The sequence below is a fragment of the Microtus oregoni genome, unplaced genomic scaffold, assembly GCF_018167655.1.
Source record: "Microtus oregoni isolate MIOR12 unplaced genomic scaffold, Mior012 000004F_ref0000308, whole genome shotgun sequence".
Lineage (NCBI taxonomy): Eukaryota > Metazoa > Chordata > Mammalia > Rodentia > Cricetidae > Microtus > Microtus oregoni.
Window position 1 is genome coordinate 39,962,165 of NW_024543063.1, and position 25,170 is coordinate 39,987,334.

At 43.5% G+C, this 25,170-nt stretch overlaps 1 protein-coding gene across 1 annotated transcript in view; it reads left to right on the plus strand.

The window, feature by feature from the left end:
- Adamts18 (ADAM metallopeptidase with thrombospondin type 1 motif 18) overlaps window positions 1-23,200 on the plus strand; it is a 132,408-nt gene extending 109,208 nt beyond the window's left edge. Inside the window, exons 17-23 of the mRNA XM_041650470.1 lie at window positions 7,735-7,876; window positions 8,946-9,072; window positions 12,095-12,299; window positions 15,134-15,316; window positions 16,853-17,056; window positions 18,825-18,972; window positions 22,846-23,200. Of these exons, the coding sequence (XP_041506404.1) occupies window positions 7,735-7,876; window positions 8,946-9,072; window positions 12,095-12,299; window positions 15,134-15,316; window positions 16,853-17,056; window positions 18,825-18,972; window positions 22,846-22,961 (1,125 nt within the window). The 3' untranslated portion in view covers window positions 22,962-23,200. The remainder of the gene's footprint in view (window positions 1-7,734; window positions 7,877-8,945; window positions 9,073-12,094; window positions 12,300-15,133; window positions 15,317-16,852; window positions 17,057-18,824; window positions 18,973-22,845) is intronic.
- The last annotated feature ends 1,970 nt before the right edge of the window (window positions 23,201-25,170 follow it).

The following is a 25,170-nucleotide window of genomic DNA, read 5'->3' on the forward strand; positions in this document are numbered from 1 at the left end:
TTTGCTGTAGAGTTCCCTGAGCCTTGGAGGAGTTGACATTTAGATGCCCCATTTAGAGCTGGGCACTCAACCATCACTCTCAACCCTGTGACCAGTTGTTAGTCTTTGCATTAACTACCTCTGCTGAGGTTTGGGCGTATGGATGCAAACTTATTTTTCCCCACTTGGGGATTTGGATATAGATTATTGAAGGTCAATGACTTGGGTCTTTGTTTAAGTCCCACGGGAAAGACTTGCTTAATAGACAGTGTTGGAAGCCTTTGCAGTAAGGGTTAAAACACAAATTCTTTCCTTTGCTGATTAACTGTTTGTGGTGCTGGGGATCCAGCCCAGGGCTTTGTGCCTTAGCCACCTCCCTACTGCTGAGCTGCATCCCCAGCCTGTGGTGTGTCTGGCTGAGGATGCGGTTCTTGCTGCTTCATGCCTCTCATTCTTTCTCCTTCATCCCTCAGGCTATCTACCTCTGTGTCTCTCTCACACACAAGTCCAGGCACACAGCAGAGAAAGAGGCATCCTCTAGCAGGCTGTCCTGCATGGGGAGGGGGATTCCTGGGGAGTGTTTCCTTGTGGAGTGATGTCATCCCTGTCTGCCAGATGGAGTGGTCCAGGATGGCATGGTGGTCAGGCTGCTCGTCTTTAACTGAAACCTGATCACTTGGATTCTTGCAGCATTCCTCCTTTAGGAAAGCTGAAAATAAAAAAGGCTTTCCGCTAGGTGAAAGGGTTTCCCCTTCCCCTCAGCAGTGTTAGACCACAGAAAGGCACCTTTAACTCTTCACAAGCCTGTTAGTATCAGATAGAATGCCAAAGGAATCTGAAGCTAAACATAAAGCAGCTTCAGGAGGTAGCCACAGCAAGGGAGAAACAAGTTGACCTCAGGCTAGTTTCAAGGCTGGGAAAGATGTGTATACAAAGTTACCATGAGCTGAATGTGGTGGTGCACACTTGCAGTCACAGCATTCAGAAGGCAGAAGTTCAGCCACAGTGTTCCGGAGGCAGAAGGAAAGCTGATCTCTGTGAGTTGGAGCCCAGCCTGGTCTGCCTAGGGAGTTTCAGGGCAGCAAGTGCTACACAGTGGAGAGTCTGACAGGCAGGTAAGGGTATAGCGAGAGAGAATATGAATGAGAATGAATTACTCTAATCAATAACTTCCCCTGCACTCTCCGGCCAAGGGAGATGCTATAGTGCAAGGGACAAGGTGGACAGGCACCTTGTGTGCAGTGAGATGACTATGGATAAGCACCATCAATGAGCTATGTCCTTTCTATCTAGCTCCTGCCTTCGGGATGATTCTGGCTAAATCTCCTACGTAAAATAGCTGTAATATATCAGATAAAAGTGTTCCATAAAATGAGTCATTATAGGTGAAAGCAGAGTAGCCAAACAGCAAGCATTAAGTAACGATATAGAACACAAGAGACCAGGGAGAGATGGAGAATGAATTCAGAGTAGCCCATGTAGAGCTCAGCTGAGCGACAGCCATTCCCAAGGATTGCCAACATACATACAACACGTCATTTTTCTGAGCTGCCATATTCTGTTTGAAGCTGGAACCCCAGGTTAATAATCCATGGCCTATGTTTCTGTGATGGATCAGCAAGAACCATTTCTCTTGGTTAGACTCAGATGAATATCAATGGGTAGAGTCAGAGCCCTCACAGAGATTCGCTGTCAGCCCACACCTTTGAAGCTGTTCTACAGATGACTACCCCAGTTGCATTAAGTGGGCTTGTCTTGTCCCACTTCTCCACACATGAGAAGGAAAAAAAAAACTAGATGGATTTTAACATGCTGTGGGGTTCCAGAATGGAGCTCTATCCTTCTCCAAGACCTATAACATATGATGCTGTTTGTGACTTCTCAAGGAAGGAGGGATTTGTAAGGCTATTGCTGTTTTGCTTGCTCAGACAGTGTTGGAGACATTTAAACAGACACAAAGGGAAGTGAAGCAGACAGACTGAGTAGCAAGCGCAAAACACACAGCTGTCAGCTTCAGCTCAGCACAGTAGTGTGGATTGTGAGATTTTTTGGGGGGAATTTTTCTATGAAAATTTCATACATATATGTACTGTAGTTTCCAAGCCTCTACCCACCCTCCTTTAGCTCCCCTCAAGTCTCCTGTGTCTCCTTATTTTTTTATAACCCACCAAATCCAATTAGTGCTACCCACATCCAAATGGTTGTAAGGTTATAGGCAACCTACCTACACGTGACCACCTCCTGACAAAATGTGACTCCTTCCTCCAGCAGTCACCAACTACTAATAGTTCCCTAACTACGTGGGGGCTCCTTTATGCTGGAATTTTTTTTAACTGGCTTGATCCTGATGGGTCTTGTTCAGATAAACACAACTGTAGTGAGTTCATTAGTGCAAGAATCAAAAGGCCCATCACTGTATAAGGTGCAGAGAACAGCTATTTTAACATGCTATTGAATCTTAGTAGTGTGTGTGTGCATGTGTGTGTTTTACTGAGGATTAAACCCATGCTGTCATGCATGCTAGACAAGTGTGTTCTACCACTGAACTGTATCTCCATCCCTTTTTGTAACATTTTTAAGTTTTATAAGTTTTTAAATTTGAGGACAGGGTCTCAATAAGTTGCCCTGGCGAGCCTTGAACTTGCAGCCCGTCTGTCTCAGTCACCAGAATATCTGGGATTATAGGTCTGTGCCACTTGTTCAAGCTAAAACTTTTTATTGGAATCCTAGACATTTCATCAGAGCATGAGAAAGAACATCCTGAGAGATGATGTTGCATGTTACAACTAGACAATACCATATATTCCATTCTTTGCCAGCTACGGTACCTGATATTAGAATATTCACCTGCAATCTGATGGCTGATAGACACATCTTTGTATATTTTTTTTTAATATCAACTTTAAAGGAAAGAACATCTTTGTCAACTTTGCCTGGCCTGCAAGAAGTATTAAGGCGTTGCTCCCACTAAGTTTAAAGCAACCACGTTCACTATGGGGTTGTGGAGAGAGTCCCTTCGGTACAATGCTTGCCGCACAAGTGTGATGACCCAGGTTCAGCCCACAGAACTCACAGCACTAGGGAAGTAGAGACGAGGCTCACTGGGCAGCCAATTTATCCTAATTGACTTGATAAGCTCTAGAGCAGTGATAGGCCCCTATCTAGAAGAACGAGATGGATAGCACCTGAGGAGCTGCACCCAAGGTTTGACTCTGGCCTCCGCAGTCACTTTCAGAAACACCCACACTTAAGAATGCAGACAATCAAATACAGTAGAAGACAAGAGCCATCTTTCCTCCATAGAGCAAAAGCCTGTCTTTAAATCCTTCTGCGACTTGGATTTTCATGAGAAGGTTGGGAAAACTTATACATTTTAAACATGAGCATTCAATAACAAAACTGGTAACCAAACTTATAGAAGAAATTTGTAGATTTTTAACAGAAGTCAAAAAGCACAAGTTAAAAAAAAAAGCCAGTTATCTACCCAAGATTACATTGGGTGTCCCTGGCAGGAGCTACTCCCCCCCCCCCCCCACTTTAGAGGGCAGTTGGTAGGTTCCAGCCTTGTCGGTGGCTTTCCAGCTTAAGAAGCTGTGAATTTTATAACCGCGCACCCTGCGGTCAAAGCTGCTGAGTGCTGCGTCTGAAGGCAGGTGGTTTGTGTGTTAAAGGTAGACATTAAACAGTTCTATTAAGGACCTGGAAGTATTTAAGGAGGTCGCTTGCCAGCTGTAAATTAGAGACCCAATCCCTTTTGGCTGGAAAGTTCCCTGGACTAAGTCCAGTTAAGTAGACTGAATCACTGGCGGTCTTTCCAAATTTGCACATTTAACATCTTGGCTGTTCAGCCTGCCGCGCCGTGCTGGGCAGTTCAGGAGTGGCATCGCTGTGATGCAGCCCCAGGATGTGGTTGGTGCCTGTCGGATGAGGAGGGTGTCCTTGTCATCCACCCCCACCTCATGCTGAGAAAGTCAGCCTACTACTAGCACAGAGTCACGGAGCAGGTTTTTAAATAGCTGTGAATGACAGACATCATTTTCAGGTTATCTGTTGTCTGAAGCTATTGTCTGAGGCTCTGCCCCAGCATTCTGAAGAATGTAGACCTATGTAGTTCTCTTCAAGGTTCCTGGACTTCACAGTACCTCTCTGTAGTTAAGAGGATTATGGTGGTCACATTGAGGTACTTGGGTGTCCTTGACAAGATCACCTAACTGGGGCCTGTCGTCTCCCTCCTTGAAGATAGATGTGGTGAGTCAAAGGATCAGTATGAAATTTAAAGTTTTTAAGTTGATTACGTTTGGGCTAAGCTGGCTTCATGTCCATGGGACCTGAAAGGTAGCAAAAAGCCTGTGCACCAAAGCGCTCTATATTAGACCCAAGGAAGTGCCAAATCCTTAATCATTTAAATTGAGGGACCTCGGATTTTCCTTTTGTGCTGTGACCACAGATTCTGTAATGTGGAATTGATTTCTTCCCCAAACTCAGGTTTTTGAAATTAGGAAAACCCTCAGAGACAACCCTAGGTAAAATGGACAGTCATCTCCAGAGGACTGTTTGAAGCTTAGAGGCCATTCCTTCCGTGTTTCCTCCTCAGTCCTCTCCTCCTCCACACAGGATATAGAACAGGGCAGAGAATGCCTTCCTGTTGAGAAGCAAAAATCACACAACCTTACAGCCACTGTGTGATTGTCTTTTATGTGCCGTGCCCTGCTGCCTATAGAGGTCGGTCCTCCTTTCAAAAGGCTTTTAAGGGCTTATGATAAAGTCTTCCGCCAGCCGTCTTCTGGTTTACGTGTTTGCTTCTAACATACATGGCTGCTCATATAACGGCATGTGGATTTATAGTCATGCAGACAGCAAGGCTGAGCCTTGAGTCTTTAAAGTTGGGGTGCTTTTAATTCACTTAATGCCTTGTAAAACACATTCACATGTTCTGCAAATAAGTATGAAGAATGTGTCTTCTGTGTTAGTGTCTGTAAAACTAATAGAACATGCACAGAGAATCACTCTGGGGAGCTGTGACTTGCTGATTTAGAGGTGCATGTTTCCTGTGAAAATTTCCAATGCATTATAATACATCACACCTTTTTCATCTTTCTTTTTTTTTCTTTTCCACTTGTCTGGGTAGTGTGGGGTATATTCATTTCCTATAGCTTTTTAAATATTCTATTCAGTGCTCTTGCTTTTAGCTCAAATATTTGACTTTTCTAAGTATCTTTTCATATTTCCTATTCAGTGTTGAGGAGAGGGAGGTGGGAATGTCTTATTTGTCTCTTCACGAGGATTAGAAAGCCTCAAGAAAGTTCCAGTTCCCCTTTGTTCACTTTGACACATGGCTCAGGTCCTTACTAAGATGCTTCATTAATTAAGTCCGGGCATAGTGGTACCCATCTGGAATTCAGGCATTCAAATGGCAAAGGCAGGAGGATTACAATCTCAGGTCAGAGTGTGCCCCTCCAAAACTGCTTCATCATTTTTGTCACACAGAGACAGTGGCAACCAACATTGTAACGATTTGCACAGTCAAGAGTCAAGAATGAATGCATCACGCTTAGTGTTCAGCTAGCGCTTTCTAGAAAGTCAAGGACTCAAAGTCAGGGAATGGTGCTCCCCACTTTTAAGCTGGGTCTTCCATATCAATTGAGGTTCTCAAGACAACCCTCCCAAACATATTCAGAATGGGGGAGGAGAAAGAGAGAGAGAGAGATGCACACTGGCCAACCTGTTCTAGACAGTCCCTCACTGAGACTCTCCTCCTGGCTGACTCTGGGTTGTGGCGAGCAGACGAAATGAAACCATCACAGTTTCTGAATATAGATCTGCTCTTCCAATTCCAGTTTGACTGTGAGTTGCCTGTATTTATTTAATCAGCACCAGCAAATTAGCAGAAGCAGTAGAAAGGCTAAGCAAAGAGAGCAAAACATTTTTATTGGCAACTGGTGAGAATCCAGTGTTTGCTCATGCTAAGGCTTCTCCCTATTGTGTTGTGTGTTAGTTTCATTCCCAGCAAAGGTGGAGGTCACATAGACCCATCTGTTAACATGACTGTCTCAAAGACTTGGGATTTGCTTGGTTATACCATTAAGTGATGTTCAGGACATGATCCCTTCGGCAACAGACACAATACTTCTGGAGGCATTTAAGTTAATAGAACACGAAACCCATGTGGTAGCATCCGAAAGAGCCGTGTGGTACAGTGCCACCCAGCCAGCTTTAATTGGGGTCGGATGCCCACAGACAGAGAGGAGGGGTTCCTATTTTTAACTGGCTGTAGGCTTTGCCTCTGGAGCATGCATGCCCAGTTCTGGTGGCGAAGAATTTTCCACAAGACTCATGGGGTAGGAGAAAACCAGTTATTTATATTCATGAATTGAGCTTGAGAGAGAAAAAGGGGGGGATGGTTTGAAAGAGAGGACACCCAGAGTGTTTGCCCACATCAAAAAGAAGGCTATGGCTGGCATTAGAAAAGGACACTGTTTTGCAGACTTATTTAAATTCGCTACCTACTCATTCTAAGTGATCTTGTACACACCCTTTCTCATGAACAAATAAGAGCCTTGTAGAGTGAACTGAAGGAATGTTCTGAGTAATGTATAGGCAAAGGTTGACAGAGCACATGAGAACTAAAGGAGGCTCATAGCCCCATCGCTCATCAGGAATCACACTCCATGGGGTCAGATTTGTCCTGAGTCCTAGCCTTTTTTAGGCTGAATCCCTTATACTATATATATATATTGACTCAATTAGAATTTATTTTAGTTTTAAGTGTGTGTGTGTGCATGCGTGCACATGCACGTGCACACGCATGTGTGAGTACAGGTACCCGCAGAGGCTAGAAGAAGGTGTTGATTACCCTGAAGCTGTAGTTACAGGCAGTTGTAAGCCATCTAACAAGGATGCTGGGGACTGAATCAAAGTCTTCGTCAAAGGTCGCATTTGTTTTTAACTGTTGAGCCATCTCTCCAGTCCCGCGTCTACTCATTCTTAGACATAATACGTAGAAACTTTCTATTTGTAAAGTACCTTTGAGAATTCTATTGGAATCCCATTTGGACTATGCAGTAAGTGACAGGGAATGCTGACTGGGGTCTGCTGTGATTTTTTTTTTGGGGGGTGTGCTTATTCTGTGCTGAGCTTCAGTGGTGAAGGTTTATAAGTCCACATATGATCAACATAGAGAGACATAACATTGAATGTATTATCTATGTAGCACTACTGTGTGTGGCTCATCCTGTGTCTTGTTTAAGGTTGAGACCCAATGATATGATCTTTCGTGTGTATGTGTGTGTGTGTGTGTGTGTGCTCTCATGTGGGCATAGGTGGTAGAGGTCCCAGAATAACTGTGGATTCTGTTCTCTCCTTCTACCAGCATGCGTCTGCTGGGGATTGCATTTAGGTCATTCATTAGACTTGCACAGCAAGTGCCTGTACCCATTGAGTCACCTTGCTGGCCCACTTGTATTCATTTTAATGGCTCATTTGCTTTATTGATGGTGATATCTTGAGTTTTACATGATTACAGAAAACATCAAATTGGGTTTTCCAGCATCTGTCTACATTTGATCCTAGCATGGTGAATTCTTTAAAGTGTCATAGGAAGCCTTTTTATGTCAACATTTGACACGCTTGGGAACAAGAAATGACATGACTTTAAGACCAAAATGATTTGCAAATATCTCTAAAATGTTCAACAAGATCTCTGCAGTCCCTGGGGTTGGTTTACTCATCTCTCCGATTTTATCCTACCTTATCCAGATTCTGACACAAGGCAAGAATCCGGGAATCACGTGGAAGTACACACTTCCCAAGGTCATGAATGTAACTCAGCCACCCACCAAGAGATTCCACCATACCTGGCAAACAGAGCAGTCCGACTGCTCAGTCTCCTGTGGGGGAGGTAAGTGGGTTCCTAACTCTGCTTCCCAGCTCATCTCTGCTTACAGGTTTTATCCAGTCTATAGAAGGACACTGTGAACTTCGGGGAACCCCAATGCAGTTTAGATCTGTGTCTCCAGAAAACAAACTTCTGTGAGCCGAGGAGTGTGGCTGACTCTCAATCATTAAAGTGAGAGGGACATTTGAATCATGTCTCAGATGCTATTTCAAGGAAAACCACATAAATGGAGAGCAAAGAACAACTGAAAAACAAGGTGGCATTCCCTGTCTGAGGACCTAAACATGAGAATTTAGAAAACATTTTGTGCCTTTGATGGGAAATGTTGGACACTGGGAATCAAGCATACAGCTCTGCTGAAACAAATAGATTCTTTGTGAAAACCCACAAGTTCTACTTCACAGCAAACATCTTATGTTTCTATAACCGTGTGATGCATTCACAGAGAAAAGTTCAACTCTGAATATTCACTCACACCCATTGGCTAGGACCCTTGTTTACGTAAATATTTGCCTATGTATTTGCCTGTGTGCCTCATGTGTGCAGTTCCTACAGAAGGCAGAAAAGGGTGTAAGAACTCCCTGGAGCTGGCATTGCAGATGTCTAGGAGCTGCTGTCTGGATGCTGAAATCCAACCCTGACCCTCTAGACTAGAGGCAAGAGCAACAAGTGCTCTTGACTGCTGTGGCATCTCTGCAGCCCCTCACTAGTGACTTACAGATACAAGTGCTTTCCATTAGACCTGTGCAATTCATGATAACGCTTCCTGGAATGTTTCATTTTATAGCGACTCTGTTTCAAATAGTATTTATCACTTGATGGTTCTAGAATCCACTTGAAAATGAAAAACATATTAAAATTACTAAAGTATAAAGTCTATTATCTTCTAGATAAATGATTTGAATTCAAGTGGGTTGAAACTGTGTCCAAAAGAATCATTTTCACAAAAATATTTGGATTTGGTGTCTTAAATAGGATACTAGAACACTGATCGATCCCAAAGTAAGTTTTGGAAACCAAATCAAATGGGTTATCTGTGTTTCTCACTGTGCAACCTCTGGCATCTTACTAGGTTACATAAGCATCAAGGCCATTTGCTTACGAGATCAAAACACTCAAGTCAATTCCTCATTCTGCAGTGTCAGAACCAAGCCGGCAACGGAACCCAAGATATGCAATGCTTTCTCCTGCCCAGCCTAGTAAGTCCACAAATGTCTCCTTGTTTGTATGTGTTTTCTACATCTTTGTCACAGTTAGGCAACAATGAAAAGGCCCCATTCATACTTCTAATGGGAAGGGTTGAAAAACAAATACAATGTTTACTATAAAACTAGAGGAAAAAACAGTTGAAATTGAATCATAGGACCTAAAAATATGAGTTTGCCTTAGACACTCACATCTTGCTGTGCAAGCCTGAGATATAGCAGTGCCTTTTTCATCCCTAACAGTTGTAAGACTTGAATCTAACGCCCCATGTTTGCCAAGCAAGTGCTCTGTCACTGAGCAAGAGCCACAACCCCATCCCACCCCACCCCACCCCCATTTAACTTTTGGAAAAATCCACCCTCTTTCCAGAATGGAATCAAGCAGATATTTAAATGATACACAGTCCTATATTAGTTCAATTTCAATGTGGCTGCATGCTTAACTTGTACATAGGTCATCCGGGAATGTAGGATGATACTAATGCGGACCGTGAAACCTCAAATGCAAATTGCACAGTAGTAAGACAGAAACCAGAGAAGCGAAAGCCAAGCGGTGACACTCCCACTGGTGACTGTCCCTCCGGGGCACTCAGTGGGTTTGTTCTCAGACTCATCTTAGCCACGCCACTGTTGGAAGATGAGTCGGAGCCAGCTCCCTGGCCAACTGGAGTCTTCCCTTAGGTGACTTATCTTAAGCCAGATGTATTTATATAAAGCAGTGGTGATGGTCAGATCATTTTAATAAGTGGTACTGACTTTGTGGTAACACAGTCAAGGATGTGTATATGTGTGCATGTGTGTGGATAAATGAACTAAAAATATTTATGTGCATAAACTAATTTTTATTTTCTCATAATTGTCTGGGGTTTTAGATACCCACCAATTCTGTATGTCTAGTTTCCCTCTGAGATTATGAAGCTAACTGAATCATGACTACAATAAGAAAGAAAGAAATAGAACATGGGGGGGGGGAACTTCTGTGGATTTTCCTATTTTTTTCCAAAAAATAAACAGTTATAAGAATTACTTCAGTGGCCCTAGGATGCAATTAACAGAAAGAGTTCTTGAATCTCGTGGGCTCATCTGTTCTTTAGGTAGTAGGCATAATGTTTACTAATGTGTACACAGAGAATCACACTTGATGGGCAAGGTGACAGTTTCTGATCCCAGGACTTCCTCCTATCCCTGGTTAGACCATTCAGCATGCTGAGGTCACCCACAACATCTAGACTCCCCTGAAGACCGTGGGCAGGACTGATTGATGTTCTGTTAGGAACAGCCCCTTGCAGGGGCTGCAGAGTGGAGCTGGTGTCCTGGGCGGGCTCTTCTGCTTTCCCCCTTTGCTCTCGACCCTTCCTCAGTGTCTGGGAATTCAGTTCAGAGAATGGATACTCTCAAGGACAGCTCTTCCACCAGGACAGACTAGAAAGCAGGATCTCGACTCTGAGAACCCTAAGGACAAAGGGATTACCAGATGTAACTCTGCTACTTCCATACGCAGCAGCCTCGTCAGGAGGACTCACTGGGTGTCAGGCTCTGAGCAGAGACTTGTAATGTGGAGGTGGCCTCGCCTGGTCCTGTCATTCCCTTCAGGGGGAATGGAGATGACGGGTACGCACAAGAGGACTGGGATGCAAAGCTGTGCACTATAAAATGTTAAGTATCAATAAAGGACAAGATGGAAAACCTGGAAGAGAAGCAGATGAGAGTAATGCCAGGGGGAAAGGCAGCCTGGGAATCAGACGTGGACGGCCAGAGTGCCACCCCAAATGCCCATGAGATGCTCTCTCTACTAGACATACAAGCTCATCACCTTTATCACATAAGGAAAGAAACTTGAATTTGATAGGAAAACACAATTTAAGGGGGTAGGAGGAGGTAAATGGTAAGACTAGTAATTTCAAAGTATGTTTCCTAAGATCTTGTAAAGTACAAAAGTTATATAAATCTGAGGAATTATTTGATACATTGTCTCTGACTGAAAAAAATAGGATGCTCTGGATTTTATGATATTTTTAAGTGCACATATAGTTATAGCACTCTCGTGTTAATTCTCTAGACCAAAGGGCTTTAATTTTGCACTCAGAGTTTATGGCAGAAGCCAGAGAAGGGGGGGAGGGTAAGATTAAGGAGGGCAATGAAATTCTTGATGTTTAACCGAAGCACAGTTAACTACTGATTTGGTCTTATTTTCTAAAATAATTAGTGCTTAGCATATTTGTATCCAAGGTTGGTTGTAGCCATCACTGCTGTGAGTCAAATGCCCAGCAGCTGTATCTTCTGGTTCTTTATTTTAATGTTATATCTCTACATCATACAGTTTTAGTCAGTCAGAAGTAATTCTTGAAAGGGTCTCAGAGTTTCCATGGATAGGCATTCCTGCATCGTGACTTAGATAGTTCTGGAAAACCGTGTCTGGTAATCTTTAAGTAGACAGCATGAGGTTAGATCTCTCACCCATCAGTAAATGGTAAGACCAACTAGAGTAGGGGCGTGGGGAGCTGCCACTCAGAAGCTTCTGCAGGTCTCCTCTGAGCTTTGTCCTTCTCCTACATAGACACCTGCCCTCCGGTGCTGCTCCCTCTTCCCCTAGCCTGTGCGTACGTCACAGTACTTACTAGGGAATGCACATATCCATGGCTTCACTGTGTCATAGGCTGCCTTATGGACGAATGTGGTTTCATTCATCTTCACAACCCCAGTACCTGGGTCCCTGACACATAGTTAAAAGCTCAGTAAATTTGCTCGGCTAGATTACTCAGGAAGAAAAGCATGTTTCTTTCCATGTAGGAGACTAGAATGTGTTTTTGCCAGAACCTTGTGGAGATGAAATATGTCTCCTTCCAGCTGCCCCCACCAGTCGATGTGTAACTCAACCTCCATAAAAGAACAGCTAGTGGAGCTTGCCCTGATGGGTTATTAAACAAACCAGGGGCTTTTCCTGGGCAGTTTGTCTTGAGAAGTGGTACTACAGAGCTTTGACTTCACAGGAAGTAATTTTGGGTCTCCCTGACAGTTGGTTGCCAGGTGAATGGAGTGTATGCAGCAAGTCCTGTGCTGGGGGCCAGCAGAGCCGGAAGATACAGTGCGTGCAGAAGAAGCCCTTCCAGAAGGAGGAAGCCGTGCTGCATTCTCTCTGCCCAGTGAGCACGCCCACTCAGGTTCAAGTGTGCAACAGCCACGCCTGCCCTCCAGAGTGGAGTCCGGGGCCCTGGTCTCAGGTACCAAAGCACCACCTTAAAAGCATGGTCTGCATGAAAAACCAAGGTGGTGGGAATATCAGTGACTTTGCCACCTGAGAACTGCTCAGCTCTGGGCACCTTCAGAGTGAATTAATGAGTCGGTGCCTGGGAGTTGTCATTTCAGTAGTACCTTTGTAATGGTTCTTATGTGACCTGAAGTTTTGGACCTCTTGTATCAGAGCTTGGACTATTCCCTTAGTGGCCCAGAAATTAGCATGGAGACCATTTAGGGGAGTCTATGAATGCAGCTAGAAAGGGATTGGGATGTAGTGCTGGCTACTAAGAGATTGATCCATGGGTAAAGAAAGGCACTTGCTACCAGACCCAACCACCTGAGAGCAAACCCCAGGACCCACCATAGCAAGTTATCTGCTAATCTCTACACACAGAGTATAAAGAAATAAATGGGATAAAATGAAAAAGATAAAGGAAGCAGCTTTAACTTTTTCTTCAGTGGCAAAGCTGTAGAGTTGAAAGAATACAAAAGAACCAGGCACCGAGTTTGCAATTGTCCCAAGGCATAGCATCATGGGGTCAGAAGAGGCATAGAATAGGAACTCTCTGTTGTGCACAACTCGTAAATGTCCTGTAAATCAGATGCTCCCTTATGGGAGTATGTTCATCTCAAAGACATCTTGGAAGTGAATGAGCCCTATTGGCATCTAGAGCACAGAAGCTAATGTCCTCCAAGGGCACATCAGCTCCCCAAAACACAGGATAAACACCAGAGTTTTCCTGCCTTCTGAGCCTTATCCTAGCCTGTGTGGGTGGATAATATAAAGTATATCATTTGTACCATGATGGTAGCTAGTGGCCAATGCCCTCATGTCTGTCATTCTTTCCTTTAGACTCCAAGTTTAACAACACACTACCAAATTTCCAGAAGAAATGAGGGGATGGTTTTTACTAAAATTGGGACTATATTTGTTAGGAAATAAGGGTCCAGGAGTAGGTAGAAATACATTGAACATGGTAATAAATACTTGTATTTATAATATATATATACACATGAGTATTTATACAAGTATATAAATATTCAAGTATTTATATATAATATATACAAGTATATATATTATATATGTTAGCAGGGGTTAGTCTAAGTAGGATATGATGTTGAGTCAATCTTTCTTTGCAATTGAGCATTGCAAATGGAGAATTCAAAGGCTGGATGGAGCCACATGTATATGATGGGCATGGAGCAAAGGAAGTGGGTAATACAGATTGTCCAGACATCTTAAAATACTCCAACTTCCACATAAAAATATTCTGAATATTTTTCTCCTTTTAAATGGCTTAATTGTAGAGACCAGATCTGTCTTGAGTAGTTTTCGTGATGAACATGGAAGAAAAATTTGTTCCCACAAACTACTCAACTCTTAGATATGGGTCATAGGTCACAGCAACAAATCAATTCATTCTGCAATCAATGCACACAGTGCATTCTTGTGAAAAATAACTACAAATAAAATTAAGATTTTTATTAACTGTTCAGGAATTATATGTGATGGAGTGGTGATCTGTTCCATGGTTCATTCCCCAGGTTCCATGGTTCATTCCCAAGGTTCCGTGGTTCTCTCCCAAGGTTCCTTGGTTGGTTCCCAAGGTTCCATGGTTCACTCCCAAGGTTCCTTGGTTGGCTCCCAAGGTTCCGTGGTTTGCTCCCAAGGTTCCATGGTGTGTTTCCAAGGTTAGGTGTCAGAATCAACTTAAAAGCTTGTGTTTGTTTCTTAGCAGCAAACTACCTTGACCTTAGTTCTAAGATATTTCTTTTGAATAGGGTGATAGCAATGAACTCAGAAGGTTGATGGGCAGCTGTGTGATGCAGACTCCAATTTACAACCTAAAGTTCATCACTTTGAATATATTAAAAAGCTCCTGCTCGTGACATTATCTCCTTTAAGACTGTGGACACTGATGAGTGAGAAGTTACCATGGTCCTCTAAACCCTAGTAGGACTATGCCCCAACCTTTATGTAAATTCTAGTGGCCACATCCTTTGATGGAAAAGAAGACCACAGAAACTAACATGGAGATACAGCCCTCCAAGAAAATCTCTGTGTGGAGTCCGTCTTCCAAGAAATTTTGAAAAGCTTTTAGCTGTTCCTGGGATGATTCTTTGACATCTTCTCTAGTTCATAGGATTCTCAGGAAGCCAAAACAGAAAGGTTGTAGGAAAAAATAAAACTTGCCCAGAGTAAAGATTTGGATTGTGTGAATTTATCCAGAAATGTTTGATAGGTGCTTGTGTTAGCACCATGCCAAAGAAAGTTCTTAGGAGTTAAGGATCTCATTCTTTTTGATACTCTTGTCCATATCTATATATAGTGTGCACATTTTTCTGCTTTTCTCCCTATGGTTGCACAGTAATCCACCTTAGACAGAGGCTTATAGCAGAGAGGAAGCCAAGTTCTGGTACAATGTATCCTGTGTCTGGAAAGCCCTTTGTTTCATGATAAGCATGGTTCATCTTCAGGCTGGGGGATGAAACAGCCACTGGGTATTCAGATGTTTAAAGCGGAAGCTAAAATATCCCATTTTAGCTAATGAGGAATGGGAGTAGAAGCACTTTTAAATGAATGACTAACTGCCTGTCTTTGGTTTTACCTGCCTCTTTCTTGGTTAGATCTGTCCTAACACTGTGTTGTGCTATAGGAATAAACAGGGAAATCTGAAAGGGAACACAATGTTTTAAATGGTATGCAATGTGTAGGGTATTGATGAAGCGTTAATGCATCAGTGTAAATATGTGCGGTGTTTACTCAAACGAATTCCATCTGAAATGGAAGCAAATGGCACCTTTTCTTCTTCTCAAGTGTTCCAAGACCTGTGGACGAGGAGTGAGAAGACGTGAGGTCCTTTGTAAAAACTCTGCAGCCGAGACTGTCTCAGAAAACCTGTGTTCTGGTAGCCCCAGACCTGAGTCACAAGAGGGCTGTGTGCTGGGACGATGCCCCAAAAACAACCGACTCCAGTGGGTCACCTCTTCATGGAGTGAGGTATGAGTTTGGGCATACTGGCGGGGGAGGGGGGTTCTTCATACATGCTCCTTCACTCATCCACACCCACATGGCTCCATTCTGTACAGACATGTGCCAGGTGCCACCTCAGTGCTGCTGCTCTGCATTGTCCCATGTTTAGAAACAAAGAAACGGTGTTCCCCTTGCTTTCTCTTTTGATTTAGTCCAACCCATGTGCTAGCAGTACCCACATTTATAATGGGTCTTCTCTTTTCACTTAAACCTCTCTGGAAATTGCAGGGGTGTGGATCCTAGATTATTTAAATCCAGTGAACTTGACAGTGAGTTTCCACTAATCATAATAAGCTTGATGGCCAAGCATCTGTTCCTCCAATCACTTCTGTTCTAGGTGATAAGGCCTGACCCATGTCATGAATGAAATTCAACAATATGCTCCCATCTCCTCTTAATCATTTTATAAAGGCATTATCCCAAAAATAACCTCTTTGCAATCAGCCATTAATATGCACTGTGAGGGTAACGTTGGGCATACCTCCATTTATTCATCTTTACAATGGAGCTAACATACATAGAACATACATTAACATATAGATTATAATATTTATACGGATGCTTGTTCACTTCTAGACCCCATACATTACACTGTAGTTTAAAACAGTCTATTCTTTTTTTATTTATTTATTAAAGATTTCTGTCTCTTCCCCACCACCACCTCCCATTTCCCTCCCCCTCCCCCAATCAAGTCCCCCTCCCTCGTCAGCCCAAAGAGCAATCAGGGTTCCCTGACCTGTGGGAAGTCCAAGGACCACCCACCTCCATCCAGGTCTAGTAAGGTGAGCATCCAAACTGCCTAGGCTCCCACAAAGCCAGTACATGCAGTAGGATCAAAAACCCATTGCCATTGTTCTTGAGTTATAAAGAAAAACATATAGGCATCCTCCTGAATATTAACCTTCATCAGGCAATGAAAGGAGACAGAGACCCACATTGGAGCACCGGACAGAAATCTCAAGGTCCAAAACAGTCTATTCTTTTTCAGACTTCTCTCTTTTTACCTATAGTGTAACACAGTGTCAGAATAGATCTAACCAAGAAAGAGACAGGTAAAATTAAAGATAAGCAGTTAGTTATTCATTCAAAAGTGGTTCTGCCTCAATCATTTTCATTAAGTGACTCTAACTCCCCACTCCTCAGAGAGGCCTCAAATAGTCCTTGTCACTCCCATATTGCCCCAACTCTGGTCCTTCAACAAGATGGATGAAGGACGTTGAGAAATCAAGAGTAGCTTAAACTATCACAATATAATCATGCGGCATTAACAAAGTGAGTAAATCTGGTACCCTGTGTCTCACACATCCACACGGTTCCTCATCCCTGATGAACAGGGATTTCTCTTTAAAATTCAGAGAGGAGAAGGTCACTTCAAATCTCCTGCCTTTGCTGTCCTCATCTGTAACAAGAGGGACCTCGCTGCTGCACTGGTTGATATTGTGTGGACACACAGCTCAGCAGATTTGACTGTGGAACCCTTAACCCTCCTTTCTGGGCTCCTAGTGTTCTGCTACCTGTGGTTTGGGTGTGAGGAAGAGAGAACTGACGTGCAGCGAGAGGACCTTGCAGGGGAAACCGATACCATTCCCAGAGCGGAGATGCCGCAACTTGAAGAAGCCAAACCTGGAACTGGAAGAAACCTGCAACAGAAGGGCTTGCCCAGTGTACGGCATGGTGGCAGGGTGGTATTCATCACCATGGCAACAGGTGGGTGCATGCAGGTTTAGGAAGCATATGTTCAAGTGAGAGGTACCACCCTAGCTTGCTCTCAGTCCATCAATAGTTGTCCCTACTCTATCGAGTTGGAATGGTCGGCATCGGTCAACCCATCCCACTCTCTAGATGAACCTGGGCAGGTACTACATACAGTCTGGTGCATAGTGTTTAGACCTAGAAAACTGGAATAAGTATTGAACAGAAAGCCTGTGACATCGTGCCTGTGTTGGTTGTTGCCACTCTTGAAACCGTCACTTTGTATCAGAGCATGTTTCTGTGGGACACAGAAAAACTAAATTGTGCCACCCTCCGCCCATGCTTTCTATTAATGCTCTTTATGCATTTTCTCGTCTCATCCTCTTATCAACATTGTGGTAGGCATTATTGTCCCAGTTTCGTGGATGAGAAAGGTAAGGCTTAAACTGTCAGTCATCAGGTGACAGAGACACCTTGTTCTTGAGAACACTGGTTGGTTCCATGAGAACCTAAGGCTATGCAGAGGTCCCAGGACACTGCTAGTGCTGAACTCACTGGTTTCGCAATAGATGCTCAACTCACCCTTAAACACAGGCTCTGGTAGTATCTGTGCATAATATAGAAAGGAACATTGAAAATGGGAGGACCTGAAAACAAATTCCCAATGAAAGGAAATGAAATATTTCTATTTGACTAGGCATGGTGACACACACACACACACACACACACACACACACACTCATGCATGCGCACACACTCACACACACTGCTATAGGCTTCTTAAATTTTGTGATTTTCTTTAATATTTAGAAATTCTTTTTATGGCTTATGAAACCCATTATTGATCATTTATGTACAATGAATATAAAGACATTTTCACATGGAGGAGGCATGTACTTTTATCTGAATGAGTGGATATGATTGGACGTCAGCCAACAATAGGCCAGGAAGCCAGATGTTTTCCTCTTCAGACATCTGCTTTTGTGCAATAAAAGCTGACTCGTAGACCTCAGTGCTTATTGTGTATTAGGAAATGGCACCCCCAGAGTCAGGCAAGTGGATGGAAATCATACATCTATATTTGAATGTTTGGAATATTCCTAAATTTCTTTCTGCCAAAACTTACTGTTTCCTCCCAAATACCAGGCCATACAATGATATTTGTACAAAATGGTATTCTCATCCTTCTGTGGTCCATTCTAAAGCAAAACAGTTAAAGGGTCTCCTTTTCCCCTGGCATTTCCATTCTTTCGTTAAAATTCCACCAATCTTCCATGTAGTCATGGGGGACACAAAGAAACTTTGAACCTAGATTCTACTTAATTGGGCAATAAAATTCCTTGTCTGTTAGGTACCATGCTACCTCAAAAGCTAGCTAGGCACCATCCCAAAGTATCTTTGGTTAGTTATCCTTTATGGCCCCTGTTTCAAATGACCCACATCCACTCTGGCATCTGGTCGAGATTGCCTGGGCTTCTTGTCCTCCATCTTTGGCCATGTCTGGATTTGTTTCTGAGTTTTTGAGACTACTACTGAAGCCTACTTCCTTATGACTCCCCTCTCGGGTACAATAGCATTTGCCCAAGACTTTTCTGATAGACCCCACTGCTCATACAGGGCTGAGTAGACTTGGACTGAATGCCTAGGACTGGCTGCAGACTGCATCATCTGTAGGCCTCTTGGTCATTATTCTCATGCTTCCTTCTGTTGGATGCCACTGACTTCAGAGAGGACTCTGCCCAGCGGAGCAGGTATAACTCCCTTCTGTCTCCCTCCTTGGCAGTGCACGGTAACCTGTGGGGGAGGAGTCCAGACCCGATCAGTCCACTGTGTGCAGCAAGGCCGGCCTTCCTCCAGTTGCTTGCTCCATCAGAAGCCTCCAGTGCTCAGAGCCTGTAATACAAACTTCTGTCCAGCTCCTGAAAAAAGAGGTAAAGGATCCCATACCCCATCAATCTCACCAGTTTTGAGAAAAATCTTCCGCAGCTCGCTATGGTTGGTTGTGCAACTTATGGGTTTGTTACTCGACTCTAGGGTATCGTGGTTCCATCAGCACCCATGGGGCTGCATTCTCATACATGTGCAAGGCCAAATCCGAGACATTTTCTGCCAATACCATATTGTTTGTGTGATCTAAAGGCAACATTTCATTCAGGAAGGTTTTCCAGTCATTCATCCCTGGGAGAGAGTCATGTCACCATTCTTTCCTTTTAAGATGAAGTCTTTGGAGGCTGGAGATGGGGCTCAGTTGGTAGAGTGTTGCCTAGCATCCATGAATCCCTAGGTTCTCTTCCCAACATGATAGGCACGACGGGTCACACCTGTAATCCAAATCATTTCAAAGTAATCTGGCAAGCCCTGGGAAGTATCCCTCGGTCAGATCAGGTTTCATTATGCTAAAGACTCTTTCTTCAGCACACAGCTGCTGGGTTTCTTTCCTGCTTAATGCAATCACAGATTTTTCCGAGCTTGCCTAATCTCTCAGCCCCCTTTTTCCTAACTGTGGTGGAGAGTATTTGGTACGGTGAGTCACAACTTTCCTCTCCCCCACCGTTCCACCTGCATCACTTGGCGTCTCTGTGTGCTCAGGGCATCGATGTGCTATCCTGTGTGCCTGTATTGGAGGGGTTGCGGAAACAGGGTCATCTCTAGTCAGCGCGGGGATTCTACACAGAGGAGAATTAGTATTACAGAGAGACGGGGTGTGTTCTGCCAGAACACCTCTCCCTCATGTCAGTCTCTGTAGTCAGATCACTCTAGAAGGAAATGCAACCCCTTAGCCTTCTGGTCAGTCCTGGGGACATCTCTCAGCCAGGCACAGGAGAGAGGAGATCCTGTTGCTCTCTGCTTTCCCTACATCTGATGCTCACCTGGATCACAATTGTTGCTGAGAATGCAGTAAAATGAAAACTGGTGTCCAGTGTGGCGAAGACCTCTGTTTTATTCCTATTGAGGTCATTAGGAACTCACCAGGAATCCCCAGAACTCTCATTTGGGAATAGCAGACTATAGCGAAGCAGGGTCTTGTCTGGAAACTATAAGGATCTCAGAACTTTGCGGTCGCACGCAACTTCCCACCTTGAGGAAGAGGTGGGGAAATCAGGCTTTGACAGGCTGGTCAAGCCAGACCCCAGAATGGAGGCAACTTTTGAAAAGGGCCTCCAGGAAGTAAGGAAGGTGGACTTTGTATGTGCTCAGCAGAAGAAAAGGCAAATGCAGAGGAACAGCAAGGTACTTAGATTAGGGCCACAACTGACTACATAGGCACAAACCAAAAGTGTTTCAGGGCCCTGATTAGTCATCACAGAGACATTGGCCATAACTGGGTAAGATGGAGAACCTTGGCATCTGTGAGATCAAGACAGTGGGTGACCTGGAATAGAGTGAGAACAGGATCTCCTTGTGGAGAGGTGGCTGCTGATTCTGAGGAGAGATGGGGAAGTTTCTTTTATAGGGAGGTGGAAGCTGGGTAGATTTTGAAGTCTGGGACAGTCAGTGGTGCTTGCTGCTTTTCTGCATGCAGGGAGTGGGGCAAAGAGAAAGGTGCCCAAAGTCAGCCTCCACAGTGTAAGCCAGATGCCTGGGTCATATCTCAGAGAACCAGCCATCCACAACTGTTGTTATCACCAAACCTCCCCACAGCAAAGAGGGCACTGCACACTCACGGCATGCTGACCTGCCTCAGCTCCACCTCCTGGCTTACATGGAGCTCAAGGGCCCCGATGTGGGCTTTTGGTAAAGTTTCATTCTTATCATAGGAGAGATGGCTCAGTGGTTAAAAGCATCAGCTGCTCTTCCACAAGATCAGGTTCAATTCCCAATACCCACATGGCAGCCCAAAACCATCTGTAACTGTAGTTCAAGGAAATCTGATGACCTCTCCTGTGGGCATGTGATGTGGTGCATAGATAAACATGGAGATAAAGCACCCACATATATAATTAAAAAAATTTAAAGAGAGGTGGGAGCTGGTACAGTAGCAAGATTAGTCAGTTAATGGTAGTATATGCCTGTAATCACAACACTTGGGAGGCAGAGGGAGAAGCATAGCTACAAGTTCAAATCTACCCTGGGTATATAGCATGACCATCTATCAAAGGGCCACAGAAATAAATGCCTGTGAGTTTAGGACCATAGTCCAGTGGTCTATATTATCTTGCAAAGCATTCTAGATTGTTCTGTTGGTACAATGGGCTAAGGTACATGCCAATTGATCTGCAGCATCAGATACTAGATAGGTATACAATAATTGAACTCATATACGTATATAGGTGTATTGCATATATATAAATTAGGCAAACAGAATGTAGTGGGATCTTGATCTTAATGTCTGACTTGAATCTCAAACTAGCTTCCTGGTTCCAGACCCCTGACCCGCAGGAGTGCCCTATTCAGGAAATTAAACGCCATTCTTCTGTATACTTGATTTAACAATACTGTTGTTACTGCTGTTTCTCTCTCATCATTTACCAAGTCTCTGCTGGTACAGGTTATCTGCCTGGACATCAGTGTGTGTGTGTGTGTGTGTGTGTGTGTGTGTCCAGAAGTCGTTGGGAAAAAAAGAATATTCCATCTCATTTTTAAACCTAAGTTCCTATGCTATATGGCTTAATTTTTATTATTTTAGCTATTTTTTTCCAAACATATTTTATTTAGTTAGCACTTGTATCTCTATGGAGCTGGTAGACAGGACTTAACAAGGGCAAATATAAACTTCTGCCTTCAGGAGCTAGATGTTCAATATGAGTCTTGATGTGTGAAAAGAGGAGCATGCTGCCTCAAACCAGTGCAGAGCGATGATAGTGTTCTAAGAATAAAAAGAGTCGATAAGTTTTTTTAACATATTTATTCCACAACAACTTTGTGATTGACACTGTTTTAAGTATTGGGAAGATACCGATGAGGAGTGGAGACCAAGAACCTGCTCTCTAAGACTGCATTGTAGAGGGCAGAGAATAAGCAACCACATGGCATGATGGGGCCGGATAAAGCCAGGAAGAAAATGAAGACAGTCCCTGGGAGGCCAAGCAGTAGGCTAGTTTTTGAGTGGCAGAGGAGTAAAGAAACTAACCTGGGATTTTAGGGACCGTCTACCTGGCAGTGAACTGGGAAGACGGTAGCGAAGCTCACTGGTGCTTCAGGGATCAGCAAGGTGGCATGGCTGGGTTTGGGAAGAGAGAAGATGAGGTCAGGGAGTCAGGCTTCAGATCCCAAGCCTCAGCTTCCACAGCGATCACTATATCTTGGACTGTGGAGGGATGGGAAGGAAGGCTCTGGGTAAGAGGCATGCCAGGAACTGGTTAGTATCTGAAAGGGATTTCTGAGAATGACTGTGAGACATGGAAGGGCATGAAAAAGGGAATTCTGGGCACAAGAAGCCAGGACTGAGGAAACTGTAGGCAGGTGTGAGTCATGGAGAAAATCAAAACTGGGGCCGATACAACAAGAGTCGGGAGAGCTGTGTGGGTCTTTATTGTGCAAAGACAAGAGGAGAGTAACTAAAAGGAAAATGCTCTTTGGGAGGGTACCACCCTGGGGCACGTGTGTCCATGCTAACTACTATATACAGACAATGATGAGCTACTGGACATGGCTCCTTTTCTGACACTGACCCACCATTTAAATTTTGCTAACAGACAGATTGTTTGGCATATTAATCCTGCCCTGGCGAAGTCCAAATGTGTCATGGATAGAACACACAGAGGGACGAGGCAGTGGGTCTAGGTCTCTGTTCCATAGGCCCTCATCTTAATAAAGAAGGTCAAAGTCCTAGTTGATATGCTAAATGCTTTCTCTCTTTTCAGATGACCCATCCTGTGTTGATTTCTTCAACTGGTGTCACCTGGTCCCTCAGCATGGGGTCTGCAACCACAAGTTTTATGGGAAACAGTGTTGTAGGTCATGCACAAGGAAGAGCTGATCCAGAGCCCGCTCACCATCCTCAGAACAGGACCTTACCTGTCAATCTCCAGGTCTCTTTTTTATCAAGACTACAAACTACAGAGGAACTGCCACAGGGTTTGAAGAAAAGATAGAGAGCTAGCAGCCTCCTGGGTCGACCTCTAGAAGCACGTGGTACTCTAAAGGACTTGACCTTGAGAAGTGTTGACAAATCCAACTTTTAAAAAAAAAGCCTTTGATTTGCACTGCCATTTGGAAGATGAGACACATCATACTGAGATATGTCAAGTTTTCATTTTGACCAAGTGGAAACCTTGTTGACTTTGGGATGTGTCTCCTCCCCACACACATACCTTTGAACATCAAAGGAGTCAAGGGCAAAGACATCTATTTTTAAAAGGCCCTCGAAGGCTCCGGGTCAAAGATTGACATTCAGAACCATCAAATACATGGATGGAACCCTTTGCCTAACAGTTGCTTGGATTTTATAGTGTCAAAATCTGACACCAAATGGTGCTCAATGAATGGGTGCTTGCTGCTGGACTGGCAAGCTTCATCTTGTTTCTTTTCTGTGTGTTGTTTATTTGGTTTCAAGCATATTTTGCCTGTAGAGGCTCCAAGACTGAAATTAACAACTTGAACTATATTCCCAGTAGCATTCTGGAAGGAGGGCCACATGAGCTATTTAAGATCTCCAAGTAATTAAAATTCACAATCGAAGGGAAAAAAAGACTCAATACTGATGCCTTTCAGGTAACATCAACCTTACAACGTTAAGTGTTTGTTGAATGAGAACAAGGGAGGCTGGTGCCTGCTTTTTGGGAACAAGAACTGGTGACATGTTCATTTCTGGTAAAAATAGGCACCCACTGGTAAAATAACATGCTTGAAGGAGGGAAGCCTACCATTTATAATGCCCCATACATATTGTCAGGATGCTTAGAAAATTAAAGACTGCTAGTGGTTTTCTCCTAACAACTGACAAGTTTCAATTCGCCCCAGGACTTGGTCAACAAGGAAAAAAAAATAGTGACCAAGAAAAATCCATCTGTCTTCTTGCTACATTAATAAATTACAACTCACCAAGACCCTTCTGTGAATGCCAGGACTTCACCATGTCTCCGATGAGACTTTTTTGGTCATCGGGAGCCAGCTGTTGATGGGCATTAACAAGCTTAAAATTGTTCTCAATTGGAAAAACACCACTTTGTTTGCCAAAACCAGAGTAACTTATAAGACTGTGTTCCCCTGTAATTCTTTGAGAAGTGGTTCTACAGGGCATGTTTATACGATACTACTCTATCCCCCCCCAATTTCTTTGATGAATGTACACTCATTTTTATTGCTTCTCAGAGTCTCAGTTCAAACAGGGGTTTGCTAGCTCAGCAGAACCAGCAAGACAGTGTCCTGTTAAATTTAACAGCGTTCTTGTCCCCATCCTAATGGGAAGCATTAGTTCTTGGATGCCGTGGAAGTGAAAAGTAACAGCTTGGCCCTCTTGCCGAGGCCCTTTGGTAGTCATTTTGATATGAGGACAGAAAAAAATAATACCACATTACCATCCCCTTGCTCTCTGAAAAGTGGGAAGTTATTTGTCTTTATATAATTATCATTTTATTATATTTTATGGGAAAGAATTAATTTATTAATAGCCTGTTCTTATGTGTCTCACTCGCATCTCTGAGTAAATGATATTCTGAGGGAAAATGTTGAACTAAAAAAAAATGTGGATTATAGAGAAAAGTCAAAATATATGTGTAATATTTAATTATTTTATGTTTTATAATAAAGTATTCTGTTTCTTTATCTTTGAAACTTGTTAAATTCTTAAACAAGTTAGTGAGAAGTCAGGTATTTCCAAGTTAATTTAATTGTCTAACCGTTGTTGGAGTGCCTCAGTGTAACTTACTAAGGGGGCCAGGGGCAGGCTTTAAGAAGGATTTGTCACCTTTGTGCATCGGGAAATAAACTGCCCAGTGCTGATGCACTTGGGGTCAATCAGATGGCTCTGTAGGTAAAGATACTTGATGCCAACGCTGATTACCTGAGTTCAACTGTGGAGGAGAGAACTGACTCCTGAAGGTTGTCTTCTGACCTCCACACGGGAGTCTTGACGTGTGTGTGTGTGTGTGTGTGTGTGTGTGTGTGTGTGTGTGTGCAGCCCTGCAAACAAATGTGAAACAAATGTGTATTTCAAATGTGTTCTGCTGTATTGTATAGTTAAAGAA